The sequence below is a fragment of the Grammomys surdaster genome, unplaced genomic scaffold (assembly GCF_004785775.1).
Source record: "Grammomys surdaster isolate TR1022 unplaced genomic scaffold, NIH_TR_1.0 332335, whole genome shotgun sequence".
Taxonomy (NCBI): Eukaryota; Metazoa; Chordata; class Mammalia; order Rodentia; family Muridae; genus Grammomys; species Grammomys surdaster.
This window is the reverse complement of record NW_021627592.1, coordinates 1-17,984: the sequence shown is the minus strand read 5'-3', so window position 1 is coordinate 17,984 and position 17,984 is coordinate 1. Positions and strand designations below refer to the sequence as shown.

Here is a 17,984-nt window from a genome sequence, read left to right as displayed (position 1 = left end):
GACTGAAGATCTTGACATTTTTAGCAGACTGTTGAATTAACAATATAATTAGTTTTCCTTTAAGGTTCTTATTAGCATACACATTTTTGAATCTTAATGTTTTGTTAGTAACCTGCTGGTTAAGTGTTCTATTGGGGCTGTGAGAATAGAAACACCTAAGTTGCTGGTATAAAGGCATCGCCTCAGGTGCCTTGCTTCAGCTGCAGTTGAGGAGGTACCAGGATGGCTGGTGGGGCATTTGTACCGTTGATACAGTGTTATGGTCATACAACTATTGCACAGTAAAAGACAAAAAGAAACTGGGCATTATGGCTCAGACCTGTAATTATAGCTCCCAGGAAACTGAGGCAAGAGGATTGTTTGGAGTACAAGTTTGAGCCACAGTGTGAGCTACCCTGTCACAAGAGATAAAGTTCACTCACGTTAACAACAAGAACCAAAGTGAATGAAGGCCAAACGCTGACCATTTTACCCCCACGTGGAGGCAGCTGGGGAGGAGTGTGGCAGCTTTGCCAGGGCACACAGGCCATTTGAAGCATCAGTGCACACAGACCAGCTGGAGTGGAATTGTCAATGAATACTTCTGTTTCCCACAAATTTATTAACCAAATTGTATCTGAAAATGTCAAGTGGAAATGAACATGACCTTAAAAACGTCCAGTTGGTAAGCTATAAAACCAGTGCACAGCCTGCTGATGTTTAAAGCGTGAGATTAGTTCTTCCCACTGACTTCCTGTCCTTGAATTCGCAAGTGGAGGGAGTGACGCACGTTTTCCAGGGATGCTGTAGCCTGTCATGGGGGAAAAAAACTTGAGATCAGAGAAAATAAATATCAGAACTGATGTTTGAGGGGAGTTGTACAAACTCAGTATCTCCTTGGGACAAGAAAACATTGAAATTACTGAGGTAAATGCCTTGTTGGAATCTTTTGATGTTTTTGTTTGTTTGATTGTTTCTTTTGAGACAGATCTCATTGTATACCTCTGGTCGTCCTGAAACTCAATATGTAGACAGGTTGGCCTTGAACTCACAAAGAACTACCTGCCTCCCTGGTGCTGGGATGCATCAAAGGTATAAGCCACTATGCCCAGCTTTATGAATCCTTTTTAAAGAGATGAATGTATGCCTTCATTTCCAGGTACTCTGAAAAGAAAACTACCAGGTAATCCCTTTCATGATTTCTGCCCCAATTCATATTCTTTTTTTTTTTTTTGGTTTTTTTTGAGACAGGGTTTCTCTGTGTAGCCCTGGCTGTCCTGGAACTCACTCTGTACCAATTCATATTCTTAACAAAAAAAATCCTTCCAAAGTTTTGCTAAACAATCCATGGAATATCTCAGCCTTGCATGTATTTCCCTGTCTTCCAAACAAAACCAGCTCAGATATGTACTCGCTGTAAGATACCTCAGCAAGGTCTTCTTTTAGCTTGTTGTATTGTTCCACATCAAAACACTGCTGCTGTGATTTCTTGTGGAAGAACTGAAGAAACTGCCTGCTCCGGAGGGATACATAAGTGTAGTTCTGAAGGAGAGAGGAGACAGCGGAACATCATTTAAATGAAGATGCTAACTCAGCAACACCAAGGGGAGATGAAGGGGCGTAGGTATCTGCAGCGGCCGTCAGAGCAGACAGCCCGCAGAAGCAGGGCATGATGGGAGTTGAGAGTACCTCTTACAGGTGGGCTAACTGGGACGAGAAAATATACATTTTGAGAAAGAAAAGTGGAAAGATTTGGCAACCTTGACACGAAGCTAGTTACTGGGAATAACTAATTTTTGTAGCACAAGTTTGATGTCATTGACTAATGACAAATTAACACTCCTTTGTCCCCATGGAGGAGTTCATGTATTTATGCTCCTTCATCTATAGGAATTAAAATTTTTTTGATGCTGTGAAGACTCCATCCAACCTTGTGAAAAACTTCAAAAGACTCAGGAAATGAAAGAATTTGGCTGCTTGTACAAACTAGTTTTATGTCAGCTTGACACAAACTACGGTCATCTGAGAAATGAGCCTTACTGGAGAACTAGATCAGGCTATCAGCAAGCCTGTAGGGCATTTTCTTAACTAGTGATATGGGAGGGCCAGGCTCAGCTGTGGGCAACACCATCCCTGGGCTGGTGGTCCTGGGTCCTGTAAGAGAGCAGACTGAGCAAACCAGTAACCAGCATTCCCTCATGGCCTCTGCCCAGTTTGAGATCCTACCTTGGTTTCCCTCAGAGGACTGGGATTTAGGATATGTAAGTCAAGTAAACAAACCCTTTGCTCCCCCTAGGTGCTTTTGGTCATGGTTTTTCATCACAGAAATAGGAACTCTAACCAAGACACTGCTTGCCTTGATGAGGAATCTTTAGACCAATAGGTTCTCAACCTTCCTAATGCTGTGACCCATGAAAGGGTCTTTTGGGGTCATGGCCCACAGGTTGAGAACTACTGTTTTAGATGGATGTTCTGACTTACCATTTTCCTAGCTACCCACCTGCCGAGTTATGATGAAGTACGCAAAAAAGACCATGGAATTCGCAAACGTAAGGAAGAACGTAACTGGCTCCATGATATCCCAGGAGTACACCCACCAAGTAAGCCAGGCCAGTGCCCCACCCTGCACAGAGAGCAGAGCTAAGCCGGCCCACAGGAGACCGCTGGTTTTGGTTTCCGAATGAGCTTCTATTGCAGCTTTGACCTGGAGGAAAGGAAAACCATTTGGTTTATGAGTTTGCTAGCTTAAGGAGGGAAAAAAAAAAAAAACAGTTGAACTGGTGAACATTTTGCATCACTTTGAAGAGGTCATATATGTAGAAAAATGGCATTATGAAGTATGTACCATGAAAAAAAAAACAAAAAAAATGAAGTATGTACCAACTGCTTATTTCCAAATCAGTTCATTAATAATTTTCAAGTTATAAAGGTAATATCTTCTCAGTGAAAACAAACTAGCCAGGCATAGTGTCACACACTTTTAATTCCAGCACTCAGAAGTCAGAGGCAGGAGGATCTCTGTGAGTCTGAGGACAGCCTGGTAAACATAGAGTTAATTCCAGAACAGCCAGGACCACAGAGAGACCCTGTCTCAAAAAAAAAAGGCAAAATCCATGAACACTATAGAAGGTTTACACTTAGAAGTCCACAAGCCTGTTCTGAAACCCGTGTGAAATCCCAGGCCTGTTGTCTTTGTCTCTCCAAGGCCCCTCTGTGACTCATCTCTCAGGCACCTTATGCCCATGCGTGCCTCCAGAGATGCGTTCTGTTCTGTGAAATGATGCAGGACTCCCTGGAGACGGAGCTGTCTTCTCTGGACTTGCTATGCAGACCAGGCTGGTTTGGGAATCAGAGATCTGCCTTCCTCTGCCTCCCAACTGCTGGGTGAAGGCGGGCACCACCGTACCCAGAATATTGTTTCTTGAAGCAAAATGTGGGTAAATAATCCAGAAAAAAAATTTTTTTTTTTTAGAAAGTGCTTCTCTACCATTCTTCTAATGCCCTTGGAGATAATTACTACATTTCTAGAATTTCTAATCATACACAATGATTATTATTTATTTTATTTATTTACATTTCATAGTCCCCCTCTTGGTTCCCCCTCCACAGTCCCCCCTACCCCATCCCCCATCCACTTCATCTCTTTTTAAATTACAAGGGCAATTACAGCTTAAAGAATTCAAGTTTCCTCTTTAAACTTGACTACCACATCCCTGTCCACACACACACACACACACACAATCAGTTGTTTTGTTTTTGTTTTTTTTCCTCCATAGTTTGGAGAAAGGAACCATAGGTTATGAGCCATTACTAACATGACAGTTCTCTTAGGCGGAAATGAGACCTGAGATATAGCACTCTACAATATCCCATTGAACTGTCTGCTATCCAGAGACACCTGGCTGATGCTGAGGAAGCAGAAGATGCCAGCTCTGGGGTCAGATCACCTGCCACACATTCACTGTACACCTTGGTGGCCTAGTGTCCTCATCTCAAAACCAGGAAGATAGAACTCAGCTCACAGGTCGAAGCTCACAGCCCATTTTTCAGACTGAAGGAGAAAATAAGCACACACAGAACACCCAAATGCTCCTGTGACAGGCAGTCATTAACAAAAGGCATCACTTCCACACCGACAGGCTGGGAAGCCTTCCCACCTGCTCCAAGGGCCGTAGCTGTTCCTTCAGGTCGTCGATCTTTGCCATCAGATGGCGCTCTCGTCTCTTCTGGAACTCTTCAAAATGCAGGATTGTAAATAGTCTGTGAACCAAGGACTTCATGTTGTCCATCTCAGTCATGTGCTCTTCAATTGGCTTTTCTGAGAAAAGAGAGACATAGTAGGCGTTTACTATGTGGTTTTCGTCTAGGTAAGTCCAGGCAATGAAATCTGAGTCCCTAGGCCTGGCCGTCTGAGCCTTAGTACGCCAGGATTTAGTTGATCACCAGTCTCGTACAAAGTCAATCTGTAGTGATAAACTTATCACTTATCACCAGAGAATGGGTTTAAGATTCAATTTTGGGAAACCAGATGTTCCTGCATCCTTTTGTAATGTGACTTCACTGTTGCTTTAAGAAAGATACATATGGCCGGGCAGTGGTGGCGCATGTCATTAATCCCAGCACTTGGGAGGCAGAGGCAGGCGGATTTCTGAGTTCAAGGCCAGCCTGGTCTACAGAGTGAGTTCCAGGACAGCCAGGGCTATACAGAGAAACCCTGTCTCAAAAAAAAAAAAGAGAGAGAGAGAGAGAGAGAGAGAGAGAGAAATGGGTATGGTCTTAGGATAGAGACTGGCTGAATGGGTTAATAAGAATCTGTGCCATCTTCAAGAAACTTCAACAGCAACAATATACATGGAGAGAACATGAACAGACGCAAAAGAGCAGCCTCTGAGCTGTGGGATCTGACATGGCAGTGTGAGACAGGACAAAGCATGCTTCAAACCAAATTAGGAAGAACAGAGGAAATCATTACATAGCAATAAGGGGACAATTCCTCAAGAAGATGTATAAGTACATTTGTATATTTATATAAGTATATATACGGACCATTGCACCCAGTTTCATAAACACCATTGGACAAAAAGGGACAGATCAGTCCAGATACAACAATTAACACAGGAGCATTACCATGACTTCAAGGCCAGGCCAGGTTACATAGCTCCAGTCTTGGCCACAAAATGAGAACATGCCTCAAAAAATGTATATATAATATAATTTTTACAACCTCACCATGCATACACACACATTGTATGTGTGTGTAGTGTAGTGTTTATGGGTATGTGTAATATATGTAATCCATCCAGATTAAAAAAATCAGTAGACACGTCAACCATATGGTAGAGTTAAACTCTACCATAGAATATTATATCAAAAATCTATGGGCTATACCTTTTATTTTATTTTATTTTATTTTATTTTATTTTATTTTATTTTATTTTATTTTATTTTATTTTTTTGCCAGCCCATGGAGAAAAGAGTTTTCTCTAAAACAGACCACATATTCTAATGAGAAAGAGTTTACAAATACAAGAAAGGAAAAAGAAAGAGTTCCTTACAGCTTACCAGATCAAAATGATTATAATAGAATAAGACTAGAAATCAGTACTAAGAACCACACGCTATACAAACCTGGAGACTGAACTAGAGATGTTTGAATAATTGAACTGGTCATTGGAAATCAGGGAGGAAATGGAAATCTCCTCAACTCAAGTGAAAATGTGATCACTGCTTCTCAGCACTGAGACTAGAGTGCTGCCAGAGTAGTTCATAACTGAGTACTACTTTAAAAAGTTAGATCTCAAACAACCCAGTCTTATTGCTCATTACAGACCTGCTTTTTAGGTTACTGATAGCTGCTCGTTTCAATATTGGCAGGTCATATGTGTCTTGTAATTTATCCATTGGGTCTTAGAAAAAACAGAAGCAAGATAAACCCAAAATTATTAGATGGGAAGAAATAAGGATTAAGGTGGGATTCACAAGACACGCGAACACAACCGTGGGTTGGAAAGACAAGTTGGTCCTCACAAAAGAAAGCAAGACTGAACAAGCCTTCAACCAAATTAATCACAAAGAAAACCCACAAAACAAGGTATATTACAATAGAAATGATATCTAGAGAGTCATTGAGGAATACTTTCAAAACATCACTAACAAATTGGAAAGTTTAGAAGAAACTGATAACTTTCAAGACATATATGACCTACCATTATTGAAGATACAAATAAACTGGTTTAAAGTGAGTAGTAAGATAGAATCAACAGTAGTCTCCAACAAAGGAAAGGTCAGGGCTGGCTGGGTCTACTGCTGAGTTCTACTATACTTTCAAAGACATTACACCAACGATTTTTAAACTAGTCCATGAAATAGGGCAGTAATGTTTCTAAATTTATTTTATATCACCAATATTGTTCTAATACCAAAAAAACCCAGGATAAAGACTTAACAAAAAAATCTAACATCTAATCTAATTATCTAATCAAAAAATCTAATATAAATGCAAAGTTATCAATAAAATAGTTAGAAGCCAAATTCAACAATACATGGTGAAGATCATACATCATAGTCAGGTTGATTTTATTTCAGACATACAAGGAAGATACAACAAACAGTAATCAATAAGCATAATAAAGCACACAAGTCCAATCAAGGACAAAAATCATGTGACTCTCTCAATAGCTGCAGAGAAAGGACTTTAAAAACTTCAACATCTCTTCATGATAAAAGCCTTGAACAAACTAGGGACAGAGGGTTCATGTCTGAGCATCATAGCTCTGTGTGACAGATCGCTAACATCATACTGAAGAAAAATAATGGAGATCTAATGAGAATGGGTTTCATTCCCACCAGTCTTAAATCAATAGTGTATGTGAGTTCTTGGCAAGGGAAGGAAATCCAGACTACAAATAGGAAAGGAAGAAAGCTCTTAGATCTGATGAACGCTTTCAGCAAGGGACCAGGAGGTTTTCTATAAAGCAGTAATGAACATACAGAGAAAGAATCAGGAAAATGGTCCAGAGACAGGGAAGGAGAGAAAGGAAGAAGAGAGAATGAAGGAGGGAGGTATCAAGATCCAACAGGAAGGGAAACAAAGCTCCCTACAGTGAAAACTAACACTGAAGAAGACACTAAAAGGGAAGCCTGTCCCAGTTTAGGGCCTAACAGAATTAAGATGGAACTTTCAGATAACATTGTGACCAGAGCCTGCTTCTGTGTGAGCCAGTGAAGAGTCGATTTCCTTTCTTGTACCATCCAGAACCACTAACCCAGGGATGCTCCACCCACAGTATCGTGGACCCTTCCACATACATTGTTAAGAAGATGCCCCACAGACTTGATAGGGGCATTTTTCACAGTTGAGGTTCCCTCTTCATTGATGACCTTGATTTTTCTTCTTTGCACCATGTTGGCAAAACTCGACTAGTGCACTATGAAAACAACTGATTAATGCCATTAAGCCTCTAATGGATGCAGCATCCAAGAACATGGAGTGAATAGAGAGATGGGAACGATACGGAAGAACAAAGGAGCACTAAAAATAAAAGCCACCACACAGAATGACAACTCTCTCCATGGGCTCCATTGGTGACTACGCACCTGGGAGGCAAGGATCAGTGAGCTTGAAGATCCATCTAGAGAAACCCCCAAGGCTGAAAATTAAAGAGAAAGACGAGAGGGGAACACTAAGAGAATACCTAAATCCTGTAGGATGCAGCCACAAAAGGCAATGTCTATATGTCGGGCGCACCATGGGGAAAGAAAGATTAGAGCAGAGGCAGTAGGTGGAGTTGTGATAATAGAAATGTCAGAGCAACGCCGGGCACATGCCACAGAGACAGGGTTTCTCTGTATAGGCCGGGCTGTCCTGGAACTCACTCTGTAGACCAGGCTAGCTTCAAACTCAGAAATCTGCCTGCCTCTGCCTCCCAAGTGATGGGATTGAAGGCGTGTGCCACCACCGCCCGGCAACATTTACATTTTATATATACCATGTGTGATGGTTTGTATATGCTTGGCCCAGGGAGTGGCACTATTAGGAGGTGTGGTCCTGTGGGAGTAGGTGTGTCACTGTGGGTGTGGGCTTTCAGCCTTTCATCCTAGCTGCCAGTATTCTGCTAGCAGCCTTCAGGTGAAGATGTAGAACTCTCAGCTCTGCCTGCACCATGCCTGCCTGGATGCTGCCATGTTCCTGCCTTGATGATAATGGACTGAACCTCTGAACCTGTAAGCCAGCCCCAATTAAAAGTTGTCCTTCTAAGAACTGTCTTGGTCATGGTGTCTGTTCACAGCAGTAAAACCCTAACTAAAATACCATATGTATATTGACAGTGATTGTTTATATATATGTAATACATGCATATATATTATGCTAAGCAAACACTCTGTCCCTGAGGTATAATCTACCTTCTATGTATCTGCCTTCTTACTGCAGTCCATCCCAAGGACTCTTATAAGTAGTAGAATTTTCCATTTGTGTTATACCAACATTCAGAAAGTTTTAGATTTTCCTATCTTCAGATTAGGCTTGTTCAACATAGAGTTTTGAAATTAAAAGGAAGACTTGAAAGAGTTGAGACTTCTAGTTTCATATTTGGCATGTAAATGAGCCTGGAAGTCTTCCTTCCTTAACAGCAACTAAAAAGGGAAACAAACCAACAGTCAGCACTCTCCTGAGAGCTGCGAGAGGCGAGCTCAGGCCACACTACCTTGACCGTGGGCAGTTTGGTCTGATCTTGGAAGCTAAGCAGGGTCAGTCCTGGTTAGTACTCAGATGGAAGACCTGAGGTCACAGGGCAAAGTGCAGCAATCAGTGTTGAGCAGAGGGGCTGAGAATTGCAATTGACCTGTGCTTGGGAGTTCAGGAGGGAGGGTCATACCATACTCTACCCAGTTTTCATGATAAAAGTCGGGGGAAATCTACCCCTTGCTTCTGGCAGAAGGAAAATGGCCGTTCTGTAATACCTCAGAAAACTCTATTTTCAGCAAGGTTGCTTTGCTCTCTGTAAAAGCTTCCCACTAAAGCTCCAAGTTAAGGTGGCTGAGGGCCTTTGTTTACCTTTCTTGTGACACCGAATGTCATACGATACTTTGTTGATGATGAGCTTGAACTCTTTCGTTAGCAAAGTGTCCATCAACGTTGAAGCTGGAATCTCACTGCCATCTGAAAGAAACGATACAGAACTAAGCCTGCTTTGAAGCAGTGGGTGCCTCATCCCAATGGGTAAAAACTAAGACTCTGCATTTTATAATACAGGTGTGGGCATTCGCCTTTCAGGTAGCTCCCCTTTCTTACTGAGGGAATCTTCTCCGATGGCTTCATTGCCTTCCATTCCACTGGATCACAGGGAACAGGCAGGCATTCCTCTCCCACTCCATCAGATGGACTGCACAGAAGGGCTAGGCCTGTGGAGGCAGCGGTATCTAGGTTGACTTTACACTATCCTGACCTGCAGCCTTCAGGAGGGCCCTTAAAAGGCCTGCTCTGCTTCCCTGTGTTGTTGCACAATGTACTTCAAGCAGAGAAAACCATCACGAGCCTGTAAGGTGGACTGCTGGAGTCTGAGCCCTGGCAGTGGTCAGAGCCAGGAATTATGCCTGGAATCCTTGAGATTTGTCTGAGATAAACCAGGCCTACTCTGGTTTCCTTTGGACTTATTAAGAAAAATTTCTCTTTTTCTTTTCTTTTTTTCTTTCTTTTCCTTCTTCTTTGAGATAGGGCATGTCCTAGTTATGTTTCAGTTGCTGTGAAAAGCCACCAGACCAAAACCAACTTTTGGAGGAAAGCGTTTATTTGGCCTGTAGGTTACAGTCCATCATTGAAGGAAGCTGAGGTGTGACCTCAGGATAGGAACGGAAGCAGAGATCACAGAGGAACACTGCCTGCTGACTTGTTCTCCATGGCTTCTTCCCTTTACTTCCTGGTACAATCCAGAACCATGTGGCTGGGACGGCACCATCTAAGTGGGCTGGGCCCGTCCACACCAATCATTAATGGAGAAAATGTCCACAGATATTCTGTCTTAGTTACTGTTCTATTGCTGCGAGGAAATGCTGTGACCAAGGAAACTTTTAAAAGAAAGCATTGAATTGGGGGACTTGCTTACAGTTTGGGGGTGGGGGTGTGAGTCCATGATCATCATGGCAGGGAGTGGGTGGCTTGCAAGCAGGCAGGGTTCTGGAGCCCTAGCCGAGAACTCATATCAGATCCACAGGTTCCAAGCAGAGACACACTGGGCTCAGCATGGACTTTTGAAACCTCAAAACCCACCCCCCCAAAGACACACAATTCACACCTCCTAATCCTTCCCAAAGGGTTCCATTAACTAGGGCTCAGTCATTCAAATATATGAACCTGGCAGAGGGGGCATTCTCATTCCAACCACACTCCCAAAGGCCAATTTGAGTAAGGCAGTTCTTCAGTTGAGAGTTCCTCATTCATGTATCAAATTGACAAACAAAAACAAACAAACAAACAAAAAATAACAACAAGAAATTCTAACCAGCACAGGGTCTCATACAACCTGATCTAGCCTCAAATTCACAATGTAGCAGATGACCTTGAACTCCTGGTCCGCCTGCTTTCAGGTGATGCACCACTACATCTGGAGGGATCCCCAACTGGGATTCTACCCATAACATTAGTGTGCACACAAATGCACCACCCATAAATCATACCTGTGCAGTCCTGACTCTGTCTTTATTCTTCTTTAGTCTTGAGTCACCTCTCATACCCTGAGACAGCCTTTGGAACAAGGTGTTAGTAGCGGAGCCCAGTAGGCAGACCTGGGCTGACTAGTCTTCTTTTGCCTCTCCTTGATGCTGCCTGTATCTGAGCCTGGACTTCTGCCACTTCCAATTAGAGAACCTAGTAACACACTCTTCTGATTAGCTAAAGTTCATTACTGCTGCTTACAACCGAGGCCATGACGGATAGGTAGATAGATAGATAGATAGATAGATAGATAGATAGATAGATAGATACATAGATACATAGATACATAGATACATAGATACATAGATACATAGATAGATATAAATAGAGATGCAGGCAGTGACATTTTTAATTACTTGTTTTTAATTATTGGAGGTGACTTACTGGTCTTAGTTCAAAACTTAGTAGCACAAATGGGCAGGGAAGCACACACATTTAGTCTCAGTAGTCAGGAGGAAGAAGCAGGCAGATCTGTGAGTTCAAGGCAAGCCTGGTCCATATTGTGAGTCTCAGGCCATCCAAAGGCCACACAGTGAGACCTCCACTTAAACGAAACAAAACCTTAGTATCCCAACAGCACCAAAAAGTGTCAACCACCACACTGGCTCATAGCCTTTTTAGCATGGAAAAGAGGTAAAACTACAAGGAAACTGCGTGGAAGGGAAAATAAATAGACATGACTACGTCTAAAAATTAAATTGCATTTTTGTGACTTATGAGAATGAATAGAGACCGAGAAGAGAATTTAATAGCATTTTCAAATGTCTCAGAAATAAAAGATTTAATTATAAGAGCTGTTCAAGGGGACAGGAAATAAAGTCAGTCAGTAAACAGCTGTAGGTAAAACTGAAATAGGGACTGGTCAGGATACACGAAGGGGTGTAAGTAAGACAACAACAATAAATTGTTTTAAAACAAAAACTTTAGGGCCATAAATCACATAGTATCTAAATGTAAAATCAATAACCATCAAACTTGGCTTTATCATTAAAAGAAAAATAGCTTCAACTGCAGACACCATGACTGAACTTCTCTCTTGCATCCAGACATGACAAAGTGCTCTTTGTTAAATCACCACAAGGATTAAACCTTTGTACCACATTCCCCAGATGTCTAAAGGCTATAAGGTGTAACTCTCTTGGGAAGTCCCTCCTGAGTGTGGGCTCCTTGAAACGAAACTTCCTCATCCCTAACCTTGTCTCATCTCTGAATTCTTACTCTGAAGATTAAGGTTCTAGAGACACAGGGTAGAGGTCTTAAACTCGTCTCTGTGTCTCTCAGACCGCCTCACCCTTAACCCACCAGTAATAAAGCTACCAGACGATGCTCACATTCTTGCATGTTCACTAACCCTTGACTTAACTCCATTTGGCTCACTACCAGCACCATTCCATGGTACCGCTTCCTCTGTAGCCAACGAAGGCTCAAAGTTACACTTTCCAGCTTCTCATCATGACGATGCTATTAGTTCTAGGTCCAACAGGCATTTCCCAGTTGCCGTCTAGCTTTGTGGCTAGTATTTGTAGAAACTTGTCCCAAGACTTGGTGCTTTTTCAAGCTCACAATTATACTATTTGAGATAGATAGATAGATAGATAGATAGATAGATAGATAGATAGATAGATAGATATAGAGATATATATTGATATATATATGTGTGTGTGTGTCTGCATGTGTTTCATATATGATATCATATACGTCAAATATATCACATATACATATATGCATACACATATACATATCTTCCACCCCCCTCCCCATTTCAATTTAGCACTTAGGAATGTTTCAGGTGTATGTGGATCATCAGGGGAGAAGGAAGTCTCCCGGAAAGTTTTAGCCTTAAGGTGCTTTGCACTGTGTCTTACACAGCCTATTTAAAAAACAAAACCGACAAAGCTTTAATGTAGGCCAGGTGTTAAAGCAAACTCACTGGGCAGTGTGTGGGAAACTAGTGCTGGGCAGGAAGTTCTCTCTGTTCTCCAGAACAGCCCACACATAATTACGTGAAATATACTCTAGGAAAATTCTGGAAGTGTATTTTCTTCTGTCCAGGTGTCTGTTCATATATTCAGCCAAAGCTGTTTCAACCACAGTAACCAGTGTGCCCAGGGAAGGCTGTTCTCACAATGGAGAAGAGCCTGGCTGCCTCCCTCCTGGCTGGCTAGCTCCATGGCTCTACTGTTCCAGGAGGCAGTTAGTCATATCTGCAGCTGGGGCTGTTGCTAGAATCTGGCTGTTTGGGCTCCTGAACAATTGGGTGAGATCATGTTCCCAGGAATTGGCGGAAAAAAAGGGCAGATCTACGGCAGGTTCAGAACACACTTTTTAAGGGCAAACTAAACACAGGCAAACTCTACCCATGTCCTGTTTTCTTAAAAACAACAAACAAACCATGAAACAAACAAACAGCCAGCAACACAATGATTTTTTTTTATCTGACTTCCCAAGTGTCATTTAAAAAAAATACATTTAGATGACTTCAACTAAAAGCTTCAATAAAGTATTTTCAACTCAACTTAGAGTTCCATGGAACTTAGAGAAAAGTTGCTGATGTTCTGTCTTCCTTGTGCTGTGCTTTCAAAGTTATTTGAGGAAACATCAGCCATGTTTATGCATCAATCTTGTCCACTTTTCTTCACTCATTTACTGGATTTTTATGCGAAGGCACTGCTCGTTTTGACCCCATCTGAGCTCTGTGTATGCATCTGTTGCCAATTCCCAGGACAGGCAGGAAAGTCCTAGATTCCCATGGCTCCTGTGTCTGAGGTACTTAGAAACCCATTGTGGCCATAGATAAAAAGAAAGCACACCTCCATGTCCTTACAATAACTTACTAGTCTTTTCCAACCTGCTCCCCTCACCTCTGAGATTTCCTCCCTTGCTGCTTCCTTTGGGAGTCTATGCCCAGCACAAGGCCTCTGCATCTAGAGTTCCTGTGAACTGCAAGCCCCTGTCATCTCCTCCAGGCGCCCCTCATCTCCTCCTGGTGTCCCTCATCTCCTCCAGGCACCCCTCATCTCCTCCAGGCATCCCTCATCTCCTCCACGTGTCCCTCATCTCCTCCAGGTGCCCTCATCTCCTCCAGGTGGCCCTTATCTCCTCCAGGTGCCCTCATCTCCTCCAGGTGCCCTCATCTCCTCCAGGTGTCCCTTATCTCCTCCAGGTGCCCCTCATCTCCTCCAGGTGCCCTCATCTCCTCCAGGTGTCCCTTATCTCCTCCAGGTGCCCCTCATCTCCTCCAGGTGCCCCTCATCTCCTCCAGGTGGCCCTCATCTCCTACAGGTGGCCCTCATCTCTTCCAGGTACTCCTAATCTCCTCCAGGTTCTTCTTTTCTTATCTAGACTTACTCAGCTCTGACCCCATAGACTTAGCCATCACAATTCTGTGTTCCTTACTCTTTCTCCATTAAGGTCTACTAATTAATATTCTGCATAATTAGTGCTTTATCTTGTTCACTTTTTCCTCCTAAAATGTAAGTTCTGTTAAGAGCAGGAGTTTTTATCTCTGCAGCTCTTAGCTTTGACCCTACCATCTACAAGGCCTGATATATGTTAGATGCTCAACAAATATTTGTTGAGTGAATAAATTTTTTTGTTTTGTTTTTTTGAGACAGGGTTTCTCTGTATAGCTCTGGCTGTCCTGGAACTCACTCTGTAGACCAGGCTGGCCTCGAACTCAGAAATCCGCCTGTCTCTGCCTCCCAAGTGCTGGGATTAAAGGCATGCACCACCACCGCCCAGCTGAATAAATTTTTTAATCTCTATGTTTACAACATCTATATCTATCCCTTAATTTGTTCTTAACTTGGTTAGTGGGAAAAAATGTTCATTTTTCCTTCTTGTTTAGACTTTTCATTTTTAGTTATGTGCATATGTGCTCATGTGTGGGTTTGTGCACATGCATGCAATACCTATGATGGCCAAGAGAGGGCGGTAGATGCCCTGGAGATGGAGTTACAGGGACCTGACTGCCTCTAGGAGTGGGTGTTGGAACCCCACTTTTCATTGCTGACTCACCTCCCCACCCCGTGTTTGTTTCCTTTCAAAATGACAACAGTGATCATTAACTTTTAAATAAGCTTCCATTGAATTTTTAATTCATAAAAAGAACAACGATAATTTATTGATGTTTATGTACCAGTGACCTTTAAATATTCAATTGATATAAATAATTCCTTTTTCAATTTTAGGGGCAGTTGGTCTTAAACTATTTCATGCAATGAGAATATAAAGTCTATATCATATATTTAAATACATAAATGATCAGCTCCCTCTCCTGATACTAAAATGTATATTTTCCTAAAGACTAATTCTACAGAAACAAGTGTAATTGCGCTATAACAAAGATTAATTCACTATGTGTGGATTTTCTACTGGCTACTTTAATTGTATAAAATACACCTTATTCCCCATTATTCACATTTTGTTGAAAAATACACACTAATGCCATTCTGCTAAAATTCTCTCATAGGAAAATGTCTCTGGCTGTTTATAAAATAAATAACTGAAATTAACACTAAGCTTATTTCATTTTCTTTCATTTGAGTTGGGACATTCTTTTAGTTTACTTCATTTTATGTTGAGACACTGTCTTGCTACATAGCCCAGACTAGCTTTGAACTCTCAATCTTCCGTTCTCAGCCTCCCGGCTACTAGGATCATGAGCATGCACCACTGTGCTGGCTTTGACTTGTTATTTCAATAGTGCTGGGACATAAAATAGAAGGACTCCATAATGGCTATATAACTGATTATACAATGAATTATATAATTTATAATATAACGAATGACATAATTTATTATATAATGAAATTATTTCTAAGAAAGCAAAGAGCCAAAGAGAAAGAAGCCTAAAGGTAGAGTCCTCTGGTGCACAGATACACACCTGCCGTGGTGATGGCTGCAGTTTTGATGCCTTTATCTTCATTCTGTAAGTCCTGAAGGAATGAGCCTACTGTTGACAACATTGGCTTGACTATAAACTGGCAGCGCTCTTTTCTGGATGGCAGAGTGAGGGTTACCAAGGGAAGACCATGTCTATAAGTAACTGTTATTTCTGTTAAGAAAAAAAATACAGTAAAATATAAACATGAAGGATATAGCCCTAAAACATTAAAATACAAGAATTTACTAGGGCTGAAGAGATGGCTCAGTGGTTAAAAATACTGGTTGCTTCTGCAGAGGACCCAGGTTTGGTTCCCAGCACCCTCATAAAGCTCACATGGTCTATAACCTCAGTTCCAGGGGATCCAATGACTCTTTAGGTCTCTGTGGTCTCCTTCATGCACATGGTACATGTATATACACTCAGGCAAACACATATACACATAAAACAAATATTTTAAATGAAATAAAGTGAAATGCAGTAATTTGTGCATTTTACTAAGCATTTCATGTGTGCATGTATTGTGTTTGGGTCAAACTCATCCACCATTCTTTCCCTCCTGTTGTCCCCCATTCTCCCCACCATGCACTCTTCAGCCTCCAATTTAATTTGCCCCCCTCCTTTTTTTAAACCTGCCATTGTTGGGCATGGTGGAGCATACCTTTCATCTTTGTCCTGGGGAGGAAGAGGCATGTTGGATTGTTATGAATTCTAGGCCAGCCCTATCTATAGAGTGGGATTCAGGACAGCCAAGGCTACACAGTGAGACCTTGTCTCAAAACAAAGTGATAACAAAAAGCAAACCAAACCAAAATTAAATAAAACAAAATGGCAGGCAAGGTCACAGGCTTCGGAGCGGGCTTTACATTCAATCCAAAAGTGACAGTTACTCCCAGGACAGTCTTGCCACACTTGTACCTCTGGGTACAGACTGCCAGGCTGATAGTTATTGTAGCCTGGAGGGTTCACAACTGAGTAAGACTGTTGAGAACTTTGCTCTCTCCTATCTATAAACAGAACCTTCTAGCACTATGGAAGCCAGTCAGTAGAGATGAAACTTCCAGTGTGGTTATTCCAGGTTAATTTCTTTATGTTCTATGACTTGAATGTGTGGATGTCTCCAGCAGTGTGTGGGGAGGTGTCTCACCATCAAGTTCTAGAAGGCGTGTGTGTGTCAGGGGTGTGTGTCCTATGCACACTACTGACCAACAATTCAGAACAAAGTAGCTCATGCCCAGCACTGGGCTTTTTGATTGATAGCCTATGGTGTGTGGGAGAAGCATTGCCCTCCCACCCCCTTTAGGAGGTAACATAAAGGAATGTTTATGCTTACACATGGAACTCATAAATCCTGGAATTCCTATAAAATTCGTGTGATATGGTATCTGCACTGTGCTACAGTTTGCCATTGCATATGCCGCAGGCCTGCCATCCCACAGCAGCTTGTATTAGCTTCTCTGCATCATAATTATCTGTTCAATGTCTTCACAGGCAAAGAGTTCAGATCTTTAGGGCAGAAACTGACTCATCTTTATCTGATGTTATCTTCAGTTTCTCTGGTTATTGGATAAAGTTTGCCAAAAGGTATCACTGGAGACGGTATACTAAGAGAATGGCAAGAAACAGAACACAACCAGCATGTGAGGTGGGCAGAGTCTGCTCCACTCCAGACTGCATCTCCCACTGTATTTGGAAGAATGGAAACCAGCAAACAAGCCCATAAGCCAAAGACAGGACAAAAAAAATCAACCTTACCATCCTGTGGCGCCACTGTTCCATAATGGAGTGCTTGGTGGTATTTTGGATTTCCACAGAGTTTCATACATAAAACCTGAAAGAAAAATTGTGTCTTTAAAAAAAAAAAACAATGTAAAAGCTAAACTCTAGAAGATTCTTTGTCCGCTTATAGGACAGGCATGGTGAAATGTGAACTGGTTTGAATGTGAATGTGGTTTGAATAAGAATGACCCCCATAGGCTTGTTGATAAATGTTTGGTGTGCACTTAATGAAATTGTTTAAAAGGGATATAGGAAGTGGGTGTGGTCTTGGAGGAGGTGTGGCCTTGTTGGAGGGGTGTGGCTTTGTTGAAGGAGGGGTGGCCTTATTGGAGGAAGTGTGGCCTTGTTGGAGGAGGGGCATCACAGCCGATGGGGTCTGAGGTTTAAAAAACCCATGCCAGGCCCAATCTCTGTCTCTATCTTCCAGATCAGATGCAAGCTCTCAGCTGCTGCTTCAGTGCCTGCCTGCCTGCTGCCTGCCTGCCTGCCTGCCTGCCTGCTGTCTGCCTGTCTGCCTGCCTGCTGCCTGCCTGCTGTCTGCCTGCCTGCTGCCTGCCTGCCTGCCTGCCTGCTGTCTGCCTGCCTGCCTGCTGCCTGCTGCCTGCTGCCTGCTGCCTGCTGCCTGCTGCC

General features: G+C 42.3%; 1 protein-coding gene across 1 annotated transcript; it reads right to left on the bottom strand.

The window, feature by feature from the left end:
* Positions 1-562: 562 nt before the first annotated feature.
* Positions 563-17,406, bottom strand: LOC114616510 (calcium uniporter regulatory subunit MCUb, mitochondrial; the record flags this gene model as incomplete). Its single annotated transcript, XM_028761953.1, has 7 exons — positions 563-790; positions 1,405-1,521; positions 2,480-2,683; positions 4,137-4,297; positions 9,035-9,139; positions 15,576-15,746; positions 17,331-17,406. Coding segments are annotated over 7 exons (912 nt in total), but the record flags the coding sequence as incomplete, so codon positions are not given.
* Positions 17,407-17,984: the final 578 nt, after the last annotated feature.